At 33.7% G+C, this 24,686-nt stretch overlaps 2 protein-coding genes across 3 annotated transcripts; both read right to left on the reverse strand.

The window, feature by feature from the left end:
• Nucleotides 1–646: 646 nt before the first annotated feature.
• LOC132030830 (thylakoid lumenal 16.5 kDa protein, chloroplastic) lies at nucleotides 647–3,157 on the reverse strand. Its single transcript, XM_059420590.1, has 4 exons — nucleotides 2,744–3,157; nucleotides 1,474–1,613; nucleotides 1,291–1,363; nucleotides 647–770 (listed from the first exon to the last, which is right to left on the reverse strand). The coding sequence occupies exons 1-4, from the start codon at nucleotides 3,096–3,098 to the stop codon at nucleotides 661–663; spliced, it is 678 nt and encodes a 225-aa protein (XP_059276573.1). The 5' UTR covers nucleotides 3,099–3,157; the 3' UTR covers nucleotides 647–660.
• A 1,046-nt stretch (nucleotides 3,158–4,203) lies between these two features.
• LOC132030831 (uncharacterized) lies at nucleotides 4,204–16,902 on the reverse strand. 2 transcript variants are annotated; one of them, XM_059420592.1, is made up of 16 exons: nucleotides 16,721–16,902; nucleotides 13,004–13,177; nucleotides 11,954–12,005; nucleotides 11,740–11,847; nucleotides 11,109–11,193; nucleotides 10,416–10,470; nucleotides 10,157–10,302; nucleotides 9,910–10,081; nucleotides 8,673–8,732; nucleotides 8,305–8,403; nucleotides 8,117–8,227; nucleotides 7,368–7,439; nucleotides 7,051–7,167; nucleotides 6,061–6,210; nucleotides 5,033–5,133; nucleotides 4,204–4,682 (listed from the first exon to the last, which is right to left on the reverse strand). In XM_059420592.1, exons 1-16 carry the CDS (start codon nucleotides 16,781–16,783, stop codon nucleotides 4,352–4,354), a joined length of 1,896 nt encoding a protein of 631 aa, XP_059276575.1. In that variant the 5' UTR covers nucleotides 16,784–16,902; the 3' UTR covers nucleotides 4,204–4,351. The 2 variants fall into 2 exon arrangements, with proteins under 2 accessions (XP_059276575.1, XP_059276574.1); XM_059420591.1 differs by having other exon boundaries at nucleotides 9,910–10,302.
• Between the last annotated feature and the right edge of the window lie 7,784 nt (nucleotides 16,903–24,686).

Below are 24,686 nucleotides of genomic sequence, written 5' to 3' on the forward strand. Positions count from 1 at the left end.
TTGTATTTTGGATGACAATTTCTTTTGCCCACTAGGTTCTGAATAGATTATTTGTAATTTTTTCACCAGCAAAACAGGGGTTGAGCCAAAGCTAATAGTTCTCCCGAACTCGTAACCACCGTGGATATGCCCCTGGGGATATCATGGCTGATTAGTTTGCTCACTTAGAAATGCAATAAAATATTCATATTATGCATTGCAGGCTTGGAGCTACAATATTAGGTGCGAGTTCCCATGAACCGAATAGCTAGACCTTGTATTTGTATTAGAAAATTCATTAAATGATATATGAACATTTAATTATGAATCCAGTAACTTAAACGAGCTATGTGCTTGGTAGCAAGTTCAGAAACTATGAACTTCACATCTTGGCTTCCGCCTCTGTTGTATTGGTAACTGTTTCAAGTTCACTAAAAACAAAAGGAAGAAGGTAAAGCTGATAAAAGAAGTCAGTCATTTTGCTCAGAGATTCAGCTACAACATGAACTCAAATACATCGTATATAACTCAAATGGTACATTTGACAGAGGAAAAAATTATTACTTTCAGGGGACTTGAACAATAAAAGTAATGCCTATGGTGAATTTTTTTGGGCATAGACTAGCTTCTCATATAATAGGTATCAAATACAAGATGAAATGCTAAATTATTTTTTTTGCTTCAAAGCCCTTTTAGCTCTTCAATCAACCCTGTTAATGTTGACCATTTCTCAAATGCACTGGCTGATGCCACAAAAGCTGTTTTTGATCCTTCAATGTCATTTTTAGTAACTGCATAATACAGAACAAGCAGGAAAAAATGGTTAATTTACTTTGACAAACCAAGTTAAGTAAAGACTCGCTACCTAATAATTTACGGCCACCACTCGATCTAACCTAATGAATTTGATATTCGTGCCTTTTTCCCTATCTTGTATCTTAGTACTTTGTATACTTTCCTAATCTTGAATCTTGAAAGTATATCTTATTTGAACTCTTCAAAGATGTCGACGGGTGCGTATCCGATCCTCCAAAAGTTAGTGCATCTTTTGAGGATCTGACACGGGTGAGGCACATTTTTGGAGAGCCCGAGTGACATAGTTGAAAGTTGAGTTTCTTTTTAAATCAAATGGCATACCTTTAGGCATATCTTGAAACCTAACCCAAGTTCTTGTTTACTTTATCTTAAAAAAATTCTAGTTTGAGAATTGAAGGTGGCCAAATATGAGATTAAGTTGCAGCCATAATCATCACTAGAGTCTCAAGGAAAAACCTCCATAATCATCACTAGAGTCTCAAGGAAAAACCTTACCTGATGAAACTAGAGAAGAAAGCGAAGAATTGAAGGAATCGATCTCTGTTTTCTCCTCATCGCTACCACTAAACTGTGAAATTTTGAGGAAAATAATATTCAGTACACAAGAACATCATTTGCAAAATAGACAATATGAAGAAATATGTGGTTGAAAGGGAAAGATCAAGAAAAAAAGTGAACCTTGTTGAATGCTGAATTAACTTTCTGGACCCAATCTGCATCAGTGCTTTGGCCAAGAACTGAACTTGCAACTGATAAATCATTGTTCTCTATGGCTTGACCTACTTTGCTGAGCTTGTATACCAAATCTTGCAAGTATCCTTCACCATTGTATTTAACAAATGAAAGTTAAACAATCTATAACTAGGAACAGCTATATTTCAGTACTTTCAGATAAATTAAAACATGGATTAACATAAAACGAGTTTAGTCATCTGTAAGGTAATTCTGGTAACAATCCATATTAAGTGATATTTGTAACCTAAAAAACAAGGCAAGTAACCTGCAACAAGAAGTGAAATTGCAGTGATAGTGTAATTTTTATTCCCTATTGGTATGTATAAGTTAAATCCAATCCAGTGATAAGGGTGGTTTGTCATATTTGGTATCATGATACTAGGATTAAGAAAATGAATAGCTAATACAAGAATGATAGGCTAATTACTTTGCCACATACACTAGTATTACACATCCAAGCCTTCATGGTTAAAATAATACAGACAAGTCAATGAACAATATAGTTCTTTTTAATTTGGTAATCAAATGTTCAACTATAATACAAAGCTTAATAAGGTAACTGTCAAATATGGGATTAACATTTCAAAACCAGCCCACCCTCTTATATTACAAACTGCAATGCAATGGGTGAAAATTTGGAAATAACAGTACCCAGGGCCGGAGATAGAGGGGCAGAAGGGTTCATCCAAACCTCTTGGCCTGAAAATCATACTGTATGTATAAGATCTAAATTTTTCTTTTTATATAGATAGTAGATGATGAATCACCTTAGAGAATCTTGTTACCTAATACTTATTCACTAAATTAGGTAGTATTTTGCAGGCATATTGTACAAGTCCACAAATAAATACTTAACCACACAATAAGAGGTGCTTCACTTAGATTTATCACATAACAATTCATGGGATTTTAGTCAAGAACAAGGATGAAATAAAGGCAACCCATAATCCAGTTTCACTCCCATTAACATATAGTTGATTACTTTGTGGCGGAGTGAACAATATTCTTTTATTCTTGACCAGAGGTCTCGGTTCAAGCTCGGAACATGTAGTTGCGTTTGTTAGAAAGCGCTGTACCCAAATGTTGGAATTCCTGGCCCGAGTGCAATTACCGGACACCGAATGGAAAACTAAAGAACAAAACATATATTTGTTCTTTTCTTGATTTCACCACTAGGGAAATTTATCAAGAAACAAGAAAATGATTTTGTTACCTTTCTCCTTAGAGGAGGAACCAATAATGCCTTGTCTTTCAATCCTTTTCTTTCTGTCTCTTTTCACTTTTTCCATCAACTCATCATCCTCATCAGCTTCTAAAATTGCGGCATTTGCATTAAAAAATCCATTACCAGTTAAAGAAAGCAACAAACTTGATGCAACACTAATTGAGAGACTTCTCTTGCTAATAGTTGGACTAAAAGTAGGTACATTATTCTCTCCTTTGCACACAATTATTTGCTTTCTAACAGTTGTTTTTGGAACAACTGAAGTGGAAAATGAAGAAGAAGAAGAAGAAGAAGAAGAAGATGGAATTAAGGATTTAGGATTTGAGAGGCACACACTTGCCATTTTCTTTTCCTTCCTTTTTTTCCCTTCTGTTTTTTCTGTTAATAGGGTGGCATTGTGACAAGTTGGACTATAGAGGATAAGATTACAAGATTTCCCTCATATCAGAACCATTCTCATGTCACTAAAATGTTGAGGGTATTAAGGTCATTTCATCAAACCAACAGAGAAAAGTAGTAGTATTATACATTTTATGTTCCCCACACAGATTACAAGAATTCTTTTAAATTTTAAGCTTCTTATTCAGCTTTTTGTCTTCATCCAGCCTCCCTGTCCGTCAAAAGGTACGGCAGTAAAATGCACATGATCTTTCTGATCCCCACATCCGGTGGAAATTTACTCGGTATGTTATTATTGTTGTTGTTCAGCTTTTTGTTCAATGGAGATCAAGATTGACTAATAATAAAACTTTGAAGGTCGTAGTATGTGTGAAATGCTGAAATTAAAACAATTCCTAAGTAGCGCCAGAGCCCGGATTCTGATAAAGGAATTTAATAGAACTTGAACCTGTGCTGTGCGTTTAACTCGGACATCATGTCATATGCTCTTACAACTAGACCAAAGCCTGAGGCGAATTTCACCTAATACTTCAGAGCTTCATTCTTATTTTGTTGGTGTTAAGTTTCCTAAAGTTTTCACTTTTCATATATAGTGTTATTTTAGTCATGTTGATTTCTTATAGTTCTTCTTCCTCCTATATGATTGAAGGGAACTAGGAAGGTCAGCTTACCAGTCAACATTTATTTTAAATCACAAACTTGTTCAAAATCTTTTTAGAACAAAATATAAAACACTCTCTGATCCACTTTGTGTGAGCATATTTCCTTTCTACATTCGAAAACAATTTGATTTAAACTTCTCATTTAGTCTTAATGACAAGTTTCCGTAGCCACACAAGTGTTATATCATGCCACATTCCAAAGGTCCATTTCTTTCTAAGCTTCATGTCCAGCTAAACAGATACACATAAAATGAAGCGAACGTTATCAATTATATTCTTCAACCGTCATTATATACTCTCCCAGCTCTCATTATTGCTTCATCTGAACCTTGGGACGAAAATTTAAAGAATAAAAGTCGAAGCACTGCAAGACGAGGACCAAAGCCATGGTCTAAAAACTGACGTGATAGAAGATTGCTGGCAAAAGAAATCTATTTCATTCTCTTTACATGAATTCAGTATATGCACGAGAAAAGATATCGTTAACTATGAAGGTCATTCATCGAACTAAAAGAATTTACACCAAAACAAGTAATTATAGTACATCATCGTCATCCTGTTGATAGTACATTGAAGCATCATCAATTGGTAATGAAGGTGGAGTTCCGGGAGGAATGCAAGATTCACCATTCTCACCGGCACATATACACAGAGCCTCTGCATCCCTGAGGATAGCATCAAGGTCGATATGACCGCTCAGCTCATTGATAAACTTCAGTAGTGTGTCGAAATCCATCTCCTCTCCCATTATTTTGCTGAGATATCTTTTCAGAATTGCGACACAGACATACAGATGAAGGTGCTCACTCCCATAATGCGTCCATAATACCTCCCACAATCGCATAGTCTTTTCAAATTCAAACTCCCTACAAAAGACAAGATATGAATAAATAAACAAAAAAACTACAAAGCAAATACGGGAAAATGAATTAAAGCAGCAAACTGGACCAGCGAATTGATGCATATATCTAGTAACAACCCAAGGCTGATGGTAGAGAAAGTAGTACAGGATTTGAGAAAAGAGAACTGCACTCAGACACCAGAGGAACCAAAACAGTAACTCAATGATAGTGTCTCCCAGCACAGTTTACTATGGTGGGTAAGCAAGAAAGAGAATTTACATAATTCATATTTTCTCTCTTTCTTATATAACGAAGTACATCATATATCGGATGGCTGACAAGATATGAAACATTTTAGGATTACTACTGCTTGCCTTTTGAATTGAATAAGAACCCATCGGAAGCAGAAGAAATAATTCAAGCAATCCTTCTGTTTGAAGTAATTATGCAGAGGGCTGTCCAACAACTCCACCAACTGCAAAAACACAGTAAGAACGTTATTTTTCGTAGGACAGCAAACATTTACCAGCCCGAAAGGTATAATTAACAAAACAAGTACTCCCTCTATCCCCCACTTTCCTTTTAATTTGTCCCATAAAGAATGTCACCATTCTCTATTTAGAAATAATTTAACTTTACAATTCTCATTTTACCCTTAATGAGATGATTTTATAGACCCACAAATGTCTAAGGCTCATTTTACACCACAAGTTTCAAACGTCTTTCTTTATTTTTTAAACTCCGTGCCTAGTCAAATGGTGCCTCATAAATTGGGACGGAGGGAGTATAAAATATAACTGCAGAGCATTGGAAAGAATGGAAACAAGGAAGAACGGGTGACGGCATGGAACTATTCACTCGCTGAACAACCATTTGCTACAATATCTAGATAAACAGGTGCATTAGATATCATAAATACAATGAATGTGTATCAACAGTGGTGAGATTCTAATCCTCCATTTGACCCCCAAAACTCAATAATCTTTTATTGGAATAAAACTCAATTTCTAAAGGCACTTGCTATTTTACAGCTAAGACATACTCAACGTGGAGGGATAACACCAAATAGACAGACCTCAATCAAATCCTATTACCTAGGACTTATCAGCACTTTATTTTACTCTATGGCGTTCTTGGACATGTTTGGGAAATAAACACATGCCAACTCCTGTACGGGTACTATTATTCCGGAGACACAGAAAGCAAGAACAATACAGTCATACGTGGTTATGACATAAAAGTTCGGAATTTGTGCAGGCAGAACACTCTCTTCAATCCCCTTAGATCTCTGGTCATGTGAACTATCTGTTTTGAGGTTCACTGGGAGACCTTCAGGAACTGGCAACAAGAGAGCGTGGGGGGAGAGAGATAAAAAATAGAAAGAGCGAGAGAGGAACAGAACCTTTGATAGTGCAAAAAGCTGAGAGTGCATTCCATTTTGGTCACGGTTAAAGTTTGGTCCTAGTCGTTCCATCAACGCCACAAAGCACCAAAAAGATTCTGATTCATCTCCCATGACATACAATATTGGTGAAAGGAGATCACTCATACCCTGCAACTCGAGAGAATAGAATGTTTTGTTTATCAATCAGTGAGAAACCGTGAAAGAAAAGGAAGAGGTATTAAGTTGCACACAGAACATTTGAGCAAAAAGGGCTTCCACTGTCCCACAATAGGATAGAGATTGGTACCATGGTCAATATCACACCAGCAAACTGATTTTTGGAAAGATGAGAAATCAAATGACAATCAATAAGATAGGCTTGGTAATATGAGATAGGACATGTACCATAAATTACATAGAATCTGAACACTGTGTCTTCCAATAATAGATAAAATAGTTGCAAAGAAGGTCAAGTATCATGACATTTGACAGTGGTAAGTAATAGACATGCAAAAATGACATAATTCTTGCCGCTCCATTATTGCCAAAACCCTAGAAGTGTTAAAGCAATCTTAAGGAGAACATATTTAATTCGAAAATCTTCCGATTAAGAGAAAACAATCTCCAGCTTAATGCAGAATTCTCAGAGTTAGAATTGAATAGAAAAAGAAATTAGAACTCTCTAGTTTAGTTTTTTTTTTTCATTTTTTTCACAGTTATTCTCCCAGAGATCTACTGATGATGTCTGGACAGAATTAACATCAATCTTGGACTGAGTGCAACCGTCCAATAGTCAAATGATCAAGCTCAAGTCATCCTATCTTGGCCACAAAGAGAAAACGAAAAAGAAGAAACAAATGGGTAGCAACAGACGAGAAGAATAAGAATGCAGAAATTCAAAAACATGTATGTAGCAGGGATGTCACATGTGATCAAATTGTTTGTATTACATTGTGAACATATTGATCAGCAAAGAGGGACACAGTTAAGCTTATAGGAAGAAGTTACCTGACAGTAACCCAAATCAAAATTGTAGAACGAGTATGTCAGCAGTATATCACGCAGACATTTAATGTTTGGGCTGTCATCCCCATCATAGAATGAAATTGACCGATCAGTCCTCACCTTATATATCAAATAAGAAAGAACAAGGGAAGAAGAACAAAAAATATCAGCTTTTCTGCCTTGTAATAAAAATATTAATACCTAATAGTAGTGGATTTAGTAGTATCACTGGTTGTGAATTGCAAGGATGTAAACATGCATTTTGGTTCTCAAACAGCATCATTTATAGGCCAGCGAAAATGGACAAATTTGAGACATACCACATCTTTGTCAATAAGGCCTTTCCTCTCTCGGAATTTGGTGAATCTTTTCGCCTGCTCCTTAGAGATGCTCTGCAGAGAGAAGTCAGTAAACATTAGATTTAAAACTACATTTTTAACGAAAAATATCTCAGAGACATCTTCTTGTCATAGGAGCCTTTTGGACAATAGGAAAACATAGAGATACACTTTCCAAATGAAATATCAAATCCAAAAAATAAATTACTCAATTCTTTGATCCTTTACATGAAACTAATATCTCATACTAGCGAACAAACTACAGGAACAAAGGTCCAGAAAATCAATTTTTTCCAAGCTCCTCAACGATCTGTTTAAGGTCTCCAAGAATACTTATAACCTTGTTTTTTCAAATTAGGTTAACTATGATCAATCAATATATATATATATATATATTAGTAAATCAGGTTATTGCAGCATCAGCATCAACATGAAAATCAGTAGAAGTATTAAAGCAAGCCAGTCTTTGTATTAGAGGAAGGACAAACCCCCAGATATCAAATAGACAACTGCAGAGACATCAAAATTACAAGAGGATCAAAACAAAAGTAATAATAAAAGAATTTTATAGCACCTAAAGTGATCTAAAATATAAACTACCGCCTACTCATTTGTTTCAAGTGATAGCATTTTACTAATTGATGGAAAACTCCTAGAAAAATTGAGTATTTAAGGAATCACAACCATTTTACTTTTCAATCGCCCATGCCAGAGGTAAGAATATGACAAACCTTCCACTGGTTTTTTATTGTTTCGTATTCCGACTTTTTGACAGACACAAGGTACTCCCTCTCTGCATAAGTTGAATCATATGAATGGTATCCCAATAGAAATCGCCACACCTGCCATAAGGTCATATATGTCTATTCATGCTCAGAGAAACGGATGTGGGGTGGGGTGGATCTTTACAAAGACAAACCTCTTTACGTAGACCTTGTTCAACTCCTCCGTAAAATATCCTCTTTCTTACTACTTCCGAGTCTGTGACTCTCCCTTCGGAGTCCAGGAAAGAAGACCACTGCATAAGGAGCAAAACATGAGGAACTTAGTTGTGAATGCAATCACAACAATAGGCTTAAATAGCAAAACCCACAATTTGTTAAAATTCATGCAAAAAATTACAAATATAAACTTCAAGGCACATGCACAAGTGACTATGGCAATTAGAACAAAATGAGATAAGACATGAAATGAATGTTGAAAGTTTTTCTTGGGCCTACTAGCAGTTGTACTAGTAGCATTTTACAGGTGCAAATTGAAAATTAGACAAAAAAGATAGCTCTCTACCTCTTCTGTGCCCAAGGGAGGCTGCCGTGGCTTTCCCCAAACTAGTGACAATTTGTCAAACTGCAGAAAAAAACTGGCATAGATTAAAAAAAAAAAAAAGGCAGACAGAGGACTAAATGCAATTATAACTTGTTGAACTACTAAAATAAAAAAGGAGAACAGGAATCTTGAAACAACTCAGGCTGCCCTTGCTAAGATTTTTTTTTTTTTTTTTTTATTACATAGGGGTGAATGGGAGGGGGACATGCGGGAGCCGGGAAGGGATTAATCTTATGGGGAAACGAACCCCCACCTACATGATGAGGGTTTGGACTCCGGACAGCACACAAGGTGAGCTACTTTGAATCACCACCCTTGCTAGAATCTAGATATATTCATAATGTCGGTAGCTTAGGCAATAAACTATTATTTTTATTTTTTTACAAGGAGCTTAGGCAATAAACTATAATTTGAAAAACAATTCTCAAGCTTAATGGAGTAGTTGTTTATGACTAGGGCATGCCGCTGAAGGAAGCAAACCTTATATATTTTTTACCAATAAAAGAACATATCAAATACTTCATCCTTCTCTAGTTCTCTATCTGACCTGGAGTTGGGCTAAACAAACATTCCAAAACATCAAGAAAGGAGATTGAATTCGTCACTGTGGATGGGCTAGGAAAAAAGTTATAGTCAATTTTGAAGGACGTTATATCACTCAAGGAAAACATGAAAGTCAAAGGACTTAAATTGAACTCTTTTTTCTGATAAATAAGGAGTGAAGTATAATTAATTACGTTTCATCTTCCCATACCACTGATGTCTAATTATTTCTGGACAGTACATTTAAAAGTCTTGTCAACTCATACTATAAGGCAAACTGATTTTCCAATAATTAGTTCTTGAGTATGACCAGCTTTACCATTTTGATAAAAAGGATAACCTTTTAGGAAAATCAACAAAAACACCAACACTAAGAATACACTAAGCCACATGCCAGACTAATTGGCCGACGGCCATATGAATCCTCCTTGCTCATTATGCTCCATATGGCCCTGTTTCATTACAATACTAAGAAATTTAAATTAACGTACATAGGAGTTCTAAGGTTCTCTAAGTCCCACAATTATCACTACACTGACATACACATCTATAAAAATGAAAAAGGCTTTTGGCAAAACCCCGGACTAATAATGTAAGTGTACAACCATCTGATATAAATGCAGAAACAAAGGTTAATTATATGTAAGTTACTCACCTCCAAGGGATCTTCAGGCACTGGAACTTCCTCAGGCAGCTTCTGACCATCATTCGATTCGGCAATGCGAGGATAATCATGTGTTTTTTCGTCATGCTTCCTCCTGTCATTAGGGATGAAACCATCACCCTGAGCTTCACGAAAAAGTTGTGATGTTGTTTCACGAGCAAATCTGGTCACAAGAGAAAATTTCTCTAGTACTTGAATTGACAAATCACGAGCAGGATCATTATGTTTTTGTCTTTGCCTGGTATTTTGTTGAGCAACTGCAGAATTTCTATCAAAAGTTTCCCCATCCGTCCAGCTAGATGGGGATCCACTAGGTGCAGCAGCTGAAGATGGACTGTTAGTTACAGATACAGCTCTAGGAAGCTCCAAGGAGGAGAGAGTTCTCTGTAAGAAGCAAATCAAATATAAGCAGAAGTGAGGATTCATGAATCATGATGAAGCTCCTCACAAAAGCAGTTACACTGGTTAAATGAATGACTGATCAACACTGGTCACACCTGGAGTGGATCTTGAAAGTCGTTGACAAGAAATACATTAGCATCATCAGCTGACCTGGAAAAATACAACTCACCAGTAAGAACGGAAAGGCCTTCATCTAGAAAATCAAGTTTATCTCTCCCACTACTAGTTCAATGCAAAAAGAAATATTGGAATGAGAACACACTGAGATCCCAAATTTATAGTAGTATGAAAAAATATACTTTTTGAGGCTAGCAATTAGCATCAGTTAAACCTGGAAAGAACTGGTAGTTGGTCTACCTGTAGTTCAGCTACTTTAAAAAGTTGAAAAGAATTCATAATTGGTGTACCTGCAATTCAGCTGGATTACCATTGAATGTCTACCTAGAGGTAACACCACACACTAGCACCTGGAAATGACCTTACCCTTCCATCTATCATATCCTTATATTGTTTTTGTTTTCCCAAAAGTCTCTTTCATCAACCAAAAGAAAGAAGCAACTTATTAGATCTTCATACGACATGGATTTTAATTTATTTATTACTGTTATCGGTATCTTAAATTTATCATCAAGCATCAACTCATTCGTGGATATCTAGTTTTACCTTCTACTCTCAGTTTATGAACTCTGACCAAAAAATCAAAAAGGAAGAGATGAATTTGGTTTATTAGAGAATTGCTTAGTCATGAAAATGACAAAGACAATGTATAAAAGTACACATAAGTCCACCTCACAAGATAAGCATGCTGCTTAATTGTTGCAAGAAACTCCCGGACACCACCATTGTAGAAATAAAGCGGAGGAAATGCTAGTCCTGCAAGTGATGGATGTAGGAAATAAACTCAAGATGCAATAACAACATTCAACAAAACGACAATATGATGATAACAAAATTATAAAGAATCTACTAAAAAGCTATGGGGAAATATCATAAGGTAGATAGCATACAAGAATCTATCCATCAAGAAAAATATATATGCCTTGTAAGATTCTAAGAAGAATTGACTTCAATCATCATGATTTCCTCGGGGAAATGTTGGGTAGTAGAATATGTCTAACTACACAATGCGGATTGGGAAAGAAACAGGAATCATGATGATATCATAGCATTTCTCTGAAACAGGACGAACCACCAATTAAGCTATTCTTAGTGATGACTAAAGAGGGTTGTCAAAGAAAGTAAAATATATTCAGAAACAACAGAGAATCATTAAAAAGAACGAGCTTAATTCAAATAGATATTTCATACATGCCAACCACTAAAAAGAATTTGTTGTGTGCACCACTTTCTATAAAAACAGCATTTCTAATTTACTAGGACGAAACAGAATCACTAGTGAAATACAGCCCAGTAAGATACCTGATGACAAAACTACAATAACATATTGCCACCCCAGGGTGGGAGTGTGTCGGCGAATTGATCTAACATCGGAGAATGGAACTGCTCGTATAGTGTAAAGACTCTTATCTGCACCAAGATATATAAAGAACAACCATTAAACAACAGCCAATGGAAAAATCGCTGCACAAAGCTGCTCTTTCCTCTGGGTTACATTAAAGATAATTAACCCAACCTTTTTCAGACAACCTCGCACTCGAGCTTTGCCCTTTATATGGAATCCAAGTCTGTCACACAAAAACCAATTTAATTTCAAAATAGCAGTGTAAAGCCAAAGATTTAATACGTGCTGCAAATGTTAGTAACACTGCACCCCCACCCCCTCTCCTTCTCCTTGTTTTATGTGACAGCAACGCTGGAAACCTCTTCTTACTTTATGCACATTTTGCTATGTAACCACATCAATATTTAAATAACCCAACTCTTTACATCCTTTACATACTTCCACAACAATGGAATGTGACCATTTACTGTCTCAATTCCATCTCCATAAAAGCAAAGCACATGTGTGTGCAACATACTTCCACAACAATGGAATGTGACCATTTAAGAACTGTCTCAATTCCATCTCCATATTATTATTTAGGATTGAATCTTTTGTTTATTCCTTTGTTTTCCTGTGTTTGGCCCTCGACTTTTCAGTTTGTGGAACATTGAATCACCTACCTCATAACTTGAACATAACCTCCTATGGTTATGCACCAAAAATGAAACATTGTTTCTCTTTCCAAACTATCAAGTATCGACCAGTACGTTCACCTAAAATGAGAGTTGAGCCAGTTGTGAACCTACTCTCCCTCAAAAGCACCACATGTTGGACCATAAAAACCTTTGCCATAAAGAAATTCTAACCAGACTAGAGAAAAAATTCCAGAAGGAAAATAAAGGCAAAAAAAAAAAAAAAAAAGGCAGTGTTGAAATAGGGTATATTTGTCACTTTATCGAAACTTTTGATAGTTCGGAAGTAGAAAGGAAATAGTTTCACCTTAGTCCAGATATATCACAAAACAATGTACTTGAGAGGATAATCCACATTTAACACTAATATTTATCCATGTTCTGTCCCTAGACCAAATTATTTTCTGAAACTTCAAAAAAGCTTGAAACCTTTGCAATAGGAAAACTTCAGATTGCTCATAATAGAAAAAGGAAAATGATCCTCATTGTCTGTAATCAAAGATTTGAGATTTTAGTGCAGATTATTAGCATAAGAGTTGATGTATACCATAAGCAGAGAGCCTCCTTGTTTGATCAGCTTTAGTCGACCACTGATCCTCTCTGAAGCATACTGAGTCGGATGAATTGCCACGTTATCTTTCAAAAACACTATTTCAGCACCTTCTTGTTCACCTGATGAACTCTGCTTACTGCTTTCACTCCTATTCATGCTCGCCGAACCCTAATGCATATCCCCACAGACAAGAAACCAAATCAATACGTCATTTCATAGTAAAAGAAAAATTAGCATCATCTCATATTAATAACTAATATATCAAACAAAAAACGTGCTTCCCCTCCACATTCGTCATGTGATCATGCTAGTGACATAAAATAGTCATGCATAATCAAATTATGAGATTCTTCCAATAAGCTGAGTTATTTGTTCTCTTTCATTTCTTAATTTAAAAAGTAAATGGAAAATAAATCAGCAAGTACAAAAATAACTATAACCACCACTAGAGGCTGGCAAGATTCAATTCAATATTTAGTTTGTTCAAGTATTATTGTTTCAGAGCTCTATAATTACGTTTACGCTGGATGAACTGCATTGTTGATATCGATCTAAAAAAAGATGGTAGGTACAGCTCGCACAATATAAAATGGGATAGACTCCATCGACAGTCATTAGGGCCTCACCAATCTATTGAAAATTATAATTGTCCCCAAGGATCCAAATGCCCAGTTACTAATAGAACTGGTTGGCTCTTTTGGCTAAGGGCTTCTGAACACATGGAAGCTAAACCTATCCTTACAAATAACCAAATTGCATGGGCGAAGGAAGGTATAGTAATGCTATGAACGTCTGCTTAATTGGGTCCTGACAAGTAGCTAAACCACAACGACTAAGGAAGGTATAGTAATGCTAATAACGGCCTGCTTAATTGGTGCTAATATATAATCAAACCGTAATAACAAAGCGAAAGTAATACTACATATGGCCTGCTTAATTGTCATCATAATATTAGGCAACTTACAAAGCATACGCACAAATTCAACTTCTCCGAATATACAGTAATAATCACCAGTTAACCACAGTTCACCTCAAGTAATAAGGATGGTATAGTAACGCTAAGGACGCCTGCTTAATTGCTTCTGACAAATAATTGAACCGCAATGACTAAGGGATCTTAATACTATAGATGGCCTACTTAATTATAACAACAACTTACCCAGTGAAATCCCACAAAGTAGGGCATGGGGAGGGTAGAGTGTATGCAGACCTTACCCCTACCTTGGGAGGTAGAGAGGCTGTTTCCGGTAGACCCTCGGCATAATAACAAGCAATTCAAAGCAGTATAAAGCAATAGCAAATTCCTATAAAAGCATGATAAAGCTGACTGAAAAAAGGAGCCATAACTACCACAAAGTAATACGATAATCAAAGTACAAGAAACAACAGATAGTAGACAGGAACTACAAGAATAATACTATGACGACTAGCATGAAAGTACAAGATGGCCTGCTTAATTTTCATAATAAAATTAGGAAAATTACACAGCATATGCACAAATAAAACTTTTCTGAAGTTTTAATCCTGTTCAGCAGTTAAACACAGTTCACCTCAAGTCCTCAATAATCAAGTTTAACCTCAAAATAATCACAAAAAACTGTAGGGATCTAGTAGCTCAGTTGGTTGGCTACTTGAACTTTCGCCCGGTGAGGATTCGAATCCCCACGTTGTAATCCCCTCCCCCATTTCCCCTTCCCTTACCCCATGTAATTAAAAAAAAAAAAAATCACAAAAACTCGGCATCTAATCCTAAAAAGCTCAACATAAGATTCAATCATTGTATAAATGCGTAATTAAACATTGTATAGTACTAATTTACAATTTGAATGTACCGATAAGATATACATACACACTAGTAATCAGCAAGTCCTCAACAATCAAGTTTAATTTAACCTCAAAATAATCACAAAAAGTTCAACAATTAATCAAAAGATGCTCAACATAAAATCAATCAATGCACACAAACGTAATTGACCATTGTAAAGTACGTATTTACAATTTGAATATAACGATATAGTAGTAATAGTCGATTTCAACCTCAAAATAATCACAAAAAATTTGGCAACTAATCGAAAAATTGCTTAACAAAAGATTCAATCATCATACAAGTACGTAAATAAACACGTAAAGTGCTAATTAACGAATTGAATACAGCAATGAGATAAACATGATTTCACGAATTGTGAATTGTAATTGCTTACTTGCTGAACACAGTTCATCAAGTTTAACCTCAAAATAATCACAAAAAGTTCAGCAACTAATCAAAAAACTGCTCAATATAAGATTCAATCAATGCACACAAACATAAATAAACATTGCAAAATACTAATTTTACTATTTAAATGTAACCATGAGATAAACATACACAGTTCACTTCAAGTCCTCAACAATCAAGTTCAATTTAACCTCAAAATAACCACAAAATCAGCAATTAACCGAAAAAGACTCTCAGAATATTAATCAATCAATGTACTAATACGTAATTAAACATTGAGAAAGTACTAATAAGTTACAATTTGAACATAACGATGAGACAAACATCCACAGTAATAATCACAAAAAATTCAGCAATAAATCAAAAAAAGCTCAACATAAGATTTTCAATCAATGTACAAATACGTAATTAAACATTATATAGTACTAATTAACGATTTTGAATATAACGATGAGATAAACATACACAGTAATAAAAACAGCAGTTAAACACAGTTCATCAAGTTTAACCTCAAAACAATCACAAAAAATTCAGCAATTAATCAAAAAACTACTCAATATGAGATTCAATAAATGTACACAAACCTAAATAAACATTGACAAGTACTAATTTACGAATTGAAAATATCGATGAGATAAACATACACAGTAATAATCACAAAACATTCGGCAATAAATCAAAAAACTGCTCAACATAAGATTCAATAAATGCTCACAAACATAATTAAACATTGTATAGTACTAATTTACAATTTGAATATAACGATGAGATAATCAGCTGTTAAACCCACTTCACCTCAAGTCCTCAACGATTAAATTTAACCTCAAAATAATCACAAAAAAATGCTCAACATAAAATCAACGGAAAAGGCTCAAATATGCCATCGAACAATAGTTTGGCTCATTTATGCCATCGTTGTTACCAAAATGGCTCATTCATGCCATTTTTCATTAATTTGGGTCAATTTTTTTTATTGATTTGGGATTTAAAATTAGGCTGGTTTAATTAAACAACGTAGACCTCTAATTTGAGGCCACGTGTCATATCTAGTATTATCAAACCAGTATTAGCGAAAAATGGCATGAATGAGCCATTTTGGTAACGACGATAGCATAAATGAGCCAAAATATTGACTAGTGACATAAATGAGTCATTTCCGATAGTTCAATGGCATATTTGAGCCTTTTCTGTAAAATCAATCAATGTGCAAATACGTAATTAAACATTGCAAAGTACTAATTAACGATTTTAATATAGCGACAAGAGAAACATGATTTCGCTAATTGCTTAGTTGCAGTTAAGCACAGTTCCCTCAAAATAATAATAAAAAAAAAAAAATCGGCAATTAATTAATCAATCAATGAATGTACAAATACGTAATTAAACATAGTAAATTAATAATTTACGATTGAGATAATAAACACATGATTTTGCGAATTAATAAATGAATGTACAAATACGTAATTAAACATTGTAAATTACTAATTGCTGCTTACTTGCTGAAGAGAGGCAGCGTAATCAGCGTCATCGGAGAGATCGTGAACGTCTATTTCATGCATCGCCGATGAAATCAACGGTGGTTATTTGATTGGGGTTGGGTGGGGTAGAGGGTGGGGGGGTGGGGTGAAGTAGAAAGGTTTCTTTCTTCTCTTAGAGACGAAGGAAAAGAAGTGAGAATGACGTGTGTGAAACAAAAATAAATTTATTATTATTATATATATATGTTTTTTATCGGAAAAAATAATTTAAAGTTGTGGGAAATCAAAATTAATTTGGATTATTAAGTAGTTTAATGAGTTAGGATTTATGATCAAATTTATATATAGGAATAGACTTTCAAGTTTATACGAAGACGGATATAGGAGCATTTAGTGGGAACTGATCCCTATTTCTTGGGTTAAATAATTCAGCTTAGGATTAAAGTTGCGAGAAATTAAAATTAGTTAGGATTTTGGAAGTTTAAGGTGCCGTTTGGCCATAAATATTAAAAATAAATTCACTTTTTTTGGAATTTTTGAAGTTGGAGTTGTGTTTGGCCATAATTTTTGAAATTGTAGTTTTTTGTGAAATGTAGTGTAAAAAAGTGAAAAAATTTTGAAAAAATAAGTTTTTTCTTGTTTTGGAGATTCGAATACAACTCCGGAGTTGTATTCCGAATATTTATGGCCAAACGCCTAAAAGTAAAAAAAGTGAAAAAAAATTCCAGAAACAAGTGAATAATTTTTATGGCCAAACGGCTACTAATTTGGTAGGATTTATGATCAAATTTATATAGGAATAGATTGATATACAAGTATTTAGTGGGAACTGATTCATATTTCTTGGGTTAAATAATTCAACTAAGTCCATCATTCTATATTATCGTAGTATAGCGTGTCACTAGATAATATTACATCAAATCTACAAATATATACTCCATGCGTTGTTTCAGTTTATGTGAACCTATTTGACTAGATACGATATTTAAAAAAGAACAGGAGACTTTTAAATTTGTGATATTAAATGAGTCACGTATATTTTGTGTGGTTAGTAAATTATTTTTAAATATAGAAAGAGATCATTGTTTTCAGCATAGACTAATAAGAAAATAGGTTTACATAAATTAAAGCGGATGGAGTACAATATCTAGTTTTGCGAAACGAGCATGGATTCACGTGAAGCGTAACTGAGGTTTAAATCTGTTCCTGAATTTATAGTCAAGTCGATTTCATACAATTATAATAAATAGGATTCTTGCTAGCTAATTTTATATAGGAAAAAAATGGAGACAATTCAAAGATATACTCCCTCTCGTTTCAATATGCGAACCTATTTCGACATTTAAGAAAGCTAATTTTATATGAAAAATCAATGGAATTTGTTTCCAAATTGGAAAGAGAGACGATTCAAAGATATATTAGTTTTGAACAAATTATTTTTCCTTCATTTTTAATTTTGATAAAGAAAAGAAAATTGGGATAAAATGTGTTTGAAGTAGAAAGCTTGTCTTAGAGACGAAGGAAGAGGTGAGAATGAGAAGGTCACGGTTTTCGTTTTTCCGCGTGTGACTTGTGTGTGAAAAAAAAAAAAAAAATCTTAATTCATTATATATTTTTCTTTCTAGAAAAAAGGAAATTCAGATCAAAAAATAAATTTTGAAATTCAGATCAAAAAATAAGTTTTGAAGGAAAATATGTATTTAGAATATCATAAATCTTTGAATTGAATGATCTCTACAATCTCTACACTGATTTCCCCGCGATATAAAAATCGGAAAAGGGTAAATTATGCCCTTAAACTATGCGAAATTGAACAAAAATGTTCTCTGTTCATAGTTTGGTCCAAAAATGTAGTTAAACTACGTGAACTTAAACAAAATGCCCCTATTGTTACTTATTTTTTCCAACAAATTGAAAAATGACTTTTATCATTCTGATATAAAATTATCGAATTTAAAACTAAATGAGTGGCATGTCATCATAAATTTAATACTATTTTAATTTAGGAGAAGGGATTTAAAAAAAAAAAAACACCCATCTATTTTTCCTCATCATAAAAGAAAAGATGGATATTCTTTTCTCCTTTTTCCTATATACAAATCACTCCCTCCGTTCATTTTTACTTGTCCGGTATTCTAAAAATAAATTTTCACTTTTACTTGTCATTTATAGCACATCAAGAAAAAATAATTTCTTTTTTCCTGTTATACCCATAGTATTAATTGTCACTTCAAATCATTTGTCAAATTCAATAAAAATATGCACCAATTAATATGACTATATTGGTAAATTATGCACTCTATTTATATTTCTTAAGGGGTGTGTAAAGTTAAAAGTGGACAAATAAAAATTAACGGAGGGAGTATATATCTTAAATTTACCATCATTTATACTCATCGTTTCACAAATTATCTTATATTTATTATAGTTATTAAATAGTAGTTAGCAATTGAGAATTCAAAGTTTTTATAGTTCTTTAAATTGGAATGGCGTCTACTTGAATTTTAATCGTAGCATTTCAACTTTTTATTATTGGATAGCGAAATTTCTCAAATTTTGAAATGCAAGAAACTCATGATGCTTAATGATTAAGTTATGTCTTTATTAATTCGATGTTTTGATGGTGACTTTGCTCAAAAAGTGCTATTCAAAGTTAGAACTGTTCATATTGGTGACAAGTTTGTTGAGAAGCTCTCTGTTACATGCTTTTTGAAGATGATCAATAACATTTAAGATTTTAAATTTATGAATCCAGTGAAGACATCTTCTGTCGAAAATATAAAGTAAGGTTTCATATAATAGACTAGTCTGACCCTTTTCTCCCGCGCATGCATAACTGAAGCTTAATGTGCACTGGTTGTCCTTTCTAACCAAAGGATTTTTTTTTTTTTTTTTTACTTTTCATTCAAAGTTGGTCCAGATCCGTACGAGCTTAATTAATTAAATTCATGCCGCATGAAGTCCATTTACGGGAAAGCGCTTCCTAACAAGATGTTTTCTACGCCGTAATTCAAACTCGAAATTTCTAATTAAGGCTGGATGGATCCTACCTTATCCCACGACAACGTTTGGTGCATGCATTTCTTAGTTTTAGCACTTACGATATTTTAATGTCAACATTGCCAAAATGAAATTTTCATTAAAGGCAATCTCAAAATTCCTTCATCCATTATTTAAATAAATAAATTAAAAAAAAGACTTCCAGCTTGCCTCTAATTTAATGAACTTCTAGTCCTTCCCCTTCTGATGGAAGATTTCTTAGTTGGCATTAATTATTAGTTCCAAACTTTCCAGCTCGGAGATCATTTGAGAAGTGATAATTAACTCTGAAGGACTTACATTCGTTTTGAGAGTTAAAAGAATCAACTTTTTTTTTTCTATTCCATATCCATTTTCGAACCCGACTAATTCGTCGTAGTAAAAAATCCCATGAGGATAAATAGGAAATGTTGTACCTTTTTAGTAAATGCAAGGTTATGCTACACCTATGATCCGTAATGTCTTTCTTTTTAATATTTTTGCACATCTCCTAAGAAAAATATTTAATAGTAGCTTAATTATAAGAATATTTGTTTAATTTATCATCATCTCTCTTTAATGTTTAAGCATCTTACTTAATTAACACAATGAAAGTAGATTTTGAAGGGGAAAACGTAACATATGTGATATGTGTTAAATTTAGCCATGGTGGAGGACCCATGTGGGAATATGTCAAATTATATTTAGGTTTCATGCTAAAATTTGTGTTATTTTCTTTTCATTAGCTAATTAATCTGTAATAGCAGTCTGGAACCCCTTTTCTATTTTCCTTTTGCTTTTTTGGTTACGAAAGTTGATGAACATTAATCCTTTATTTGATCAATAGAAAGCCTAGTTTGTTTACATATGACTTCTTATTTTTCTAAAAAGTCAAATATATTTTTAAGCTGTTTAGTTTTGGAGTCTTTTTAGAAAGTGAAACCTCTCTAGAGTTACGATATTTTGTGCTATTCAAGGAGGTAAACAAGCCTATGTGTCTGGAGAAATTGAAATAATTGCAAATTATTGTTGAGAGAAGGGACGAGGTTGAAGCAACTCGAGTTTGTAGGGAAAAAAAATGTCTTTCTTGTCTTCACAAGTTGACAAAGTGACTTTGGCCTAGTTGTCATTCAAGATTGAAACATACTCATCAACCACAAAATCCTCAACTTCAAATTTCCACTCCTTTGACTCATTAATTTACATGTTTTAAAAATTGTAACATCAAACGTTTCTAGGAATTGAGAATGTTGACTTCCCATTCAAAGAATATTAGTTTTGTCTACGTATGTAAGATGGCTAATAAGGCATTATTAAGAATTCTAAACAATTGAATCCAAGGCCTTATTTGTTTTCATTTCATTGAGGTTTGAATATTAATCATTCAACTATCAGCCAGTAAATGTGTTTGGTATTTAAATATGATCAATTTGAGTTATTCATATCACAATTATTGAATACATTTTTTTTTTCCATTTACAATCACCTAATGATCTAAATAATTAAGAGTTATAAGAAAGTTTTAGTAAGATGCGTCCTATCAATTCAAAGATGTTTGCAGAGAAGACATCTGACCTTCCATCCAATTTCATCGCTGCTCATTGGCGACCATCGCTATCAACTACACAATCGCTATCCTCAAGGACCTCAACCATAAACACCATCACTGTCAATCACTATAGTCTGCCTTGACCATCATTATTTGCCACCATTTACAATCATCACCACCAATTCCCATTACAACAACCATCAACAGCCGTCGCGCCGAACACAACTATCAGTCGGCACGACCATTAGTTATTATCATCATTCACCGCAGTTATTTATCGTTGTCATCAACTAACACTAGCTATTAACCACTATTGTCAGCTACCAACATCACTAGCTACTCCCCGCAGTCACCACATTAGCCACAAGCACCACCAACCAACATCTGCAGTCACCACCTACAACTACCACGGTTATAGATCACCATCACCAACCACCTTATAAATTTATTTTTGCTAGGATTTGTTGATATAATATTAAGATTTTAATTAGTATTTTGAATTTGTGAGTGTTCTAAGAAGCTAATATATCAAAATACTCTCCAACCAACTCCACTTAATACATCACAATTATATAAATTAAAAGAGAAACCATAATGCATACACCTCCACGAGTGAACGTAACCAACTCGTACGAATCCAACATATACATATGAAGGTCACCTTCCAGTTCGGCCATAATTTTTAGGTGTCGTTTGGCCATAAAAATTATTCACTTTTTTCCTGATTTTTTTTTTTTCACTTTTTTCACTTTTGAGCGTTTGGTCATAAATATTCCGAATACAACTTGAAGTTGTATTTCGGAATACCAAAAACTCAAAAAACTTGTTTTTTCAAAAAAAATTCACTTTTTTACAACTACATTTCACCAAAAACTATAATTTCAAAAACTATGGCCAAACACAACTTCAACTCCAACTCCAACTTCAAAAATTCCAAAAAAAGTGAATTTATTTTTGATATCTATGACCAAACGCCTACTTAATGTCAACTCTCAATGTGACAAAATCGAAAAGGGTGATCAAAGATGTGCTATATCTTTCTCAGACTCCTAAAAAGAGTAGGTATAGTTATTAAGAGCTGTAGCAAGAGAATGACAAAGCATGGGAGTAAAGGAAATTTGTATGGTCAACACAATTATTCTTTTGTAAAGTAATCAATTGATTTGTTTGACCCAAGCTTTATAAGTTAGTAAAGTATGTTTTGCTTCTGCTCCTATTTCAATGGAAAATGCCAACCCCACCATGCCAATTATACCAGAAACATGTAAATATGTAAAGAGTAACATCACACACTAATCGATTCTGAATCAAGATTTGAAATTTATAAATTCGAGATTGCAGTTCTTTAAAATTATTGAATTCTAAATTTGTACTCTTCTTACACGATGCATTCAAGGGTGAAAATTACATAAAATTATAATTCAAACTCTAGCAAAGGAAAAAGTGATTTAGTAATTAATTTTTTTGTTCATTTAAATTTTGATAGACAAAGTTATCCGATATTATAAGGTTGGAAGTATAAAACTATAAAAAATTCTCAACAGCGGGGCAAACTTCTGATTTTTTTTCATTATTTATTTCCTCCTAGTTCCTCTCCTCAAGAAAATAGTAGTATAATAAATAAATAGAGTGTCCTAGGATCTGATGTTCAAAGTGAAAATTAAACTAATTAAATTGCATTTTAAGGCGTGGGGCTGTCTGTTTGGTTAGTGGCACGCCTTCATAATCTCCCCAAATCATGAAAGAAAAGGGAGGTGATGTGGGTGGTTGTCTTTTAATTTGAGACTATCATAGAATTTTACTTGTAAATTATTTTATAAGTAATTTATTTCAGTAAATATAAGTCCTGTGTTAGCTCAGCGGTAGAGCCCATGGCTTTTAACCACGAGGTCATGGGTTTGATCTCGATTTCCATAGACGGCGAATTTTAGTTTCCAGACTCTACCTATGGAATTACCTTACTTTTTAGACAACATTGTTGTTGCTTAAGCATAAAAAAATTGTGTCAAAATAATTATTACTTCAAGAATGAAGTTGACAATTGTTTCCAATTACTAAAGAAGTTTTTTTTTGTGTTTGATAATGTTCAATTCTCCAAAAAAAAAAAAAAAACATCTAATAAATAGGGTAAACTTAATCAACTATACTTTGTATTTATTATTTTTCTTAATGGGCACAAAAAGAGATAAAGCTGCAGGTAAATCGGGATGGAGGAGTAAATATTTATAAAAATTTGATTGTAAATTCAATTATAATTGTGTATTAACTTGAGCAGAGGCGGAGTTAGAATTTAGACTATATGAGTTCAATCTTTAAGGTCCTTTGCATTAAACTCGTTGTATTTTTAAGGTTATGGTTCGGACCTATTATTTATTGTAATTTTAGTAAATTTTTGCATATAAGTTTATACTCTATGTCGAAAGTGCTGGGTTCAAATGAACCCAGTGCCAACATGTTGCATCCGCCCTAAAACTTGAGATCATCATAAAAATTCATAAATTTCAAATTCTGAATCGTGCCTTAAGTAGGAGCAGGAGTGGATATGGTATGGTAGATATCGATTACCATACCGAAACCGAAACTTTTGCTACCTCGATTTCAGTATTATGGTATTTGATATGCATTTTTAAAAATTTTATTATTTGGTATGGTGTTCGGTATTTATATATAAAAAAAAACATAACGAATAATGTACTGAAGTATATAGTTACATCTATAATTCATATATTTTAGTGATCTTTTAATATTAAAAAATTTATAAATTAGTATTAGTACAAAACTAATTGTTTAGACATTCGATTTCTTGTACTTTCTTTTTACATGTGCAAGGTGTTGGTATGATATAACTGATTGAAATACTCTTTTTGTGTTCCGAAGTATCTTGATTGAAATGTCATTTTTGTATAATTGATTAACGAAAGGAATTGCTTGTACTTTATTTTAAAAATGTTTACATGTATAAGATGTTGCTATGATATAATTAAGATGTTTCTTGAATAGCCGAAGTCATAATTCTCAATTATATGAGTATATGTAAGTCGAACTTGAACAAATTATGGTTAATGATCACCGTGCCGCAAAATACCGAAATCGAACTTAAAAATACCGAACCATGCCGAATTAATTTGATATGATGGAGTAGTATTTTAAAAAAGTCAAAAATCGTAATTACAGAATCGAAATTTCAAATACCGTAACATACTCACTCCTACTTTGGAGAAGAGATTAGAGGGGTCCATGACCATGAGGGTGCATAAAAGGGGTAACAAAACCAAGGGGAGTGTCTCCTAACAAAGGCTCAAGGCAAGGCACATTTGGCGCCGGTGTCTCCGCTCTGTGTATGTGTTAAATTATGTTTGCTTCATGAGCCTTATGCTTGCTTTTATTGTGTGTGAAATTAACTAGTGTAATTAGTGT

Source organism: Lycium ferocissimum, chromosome 9 (genome assembly GCF_029784015.1).
Source record: "Lycium ferocissimum isolate CSIRO_LF1 chromosome 9, AGI_CSIRO_Lferr_CH_V1, whole genome shotgun sequence".
NCBI lineage: Eukaryota > Viridiplantae > Streptophyta > Magnoliopsida > Solanales > Solanaceae > Lycium > Lycium ferocissimum.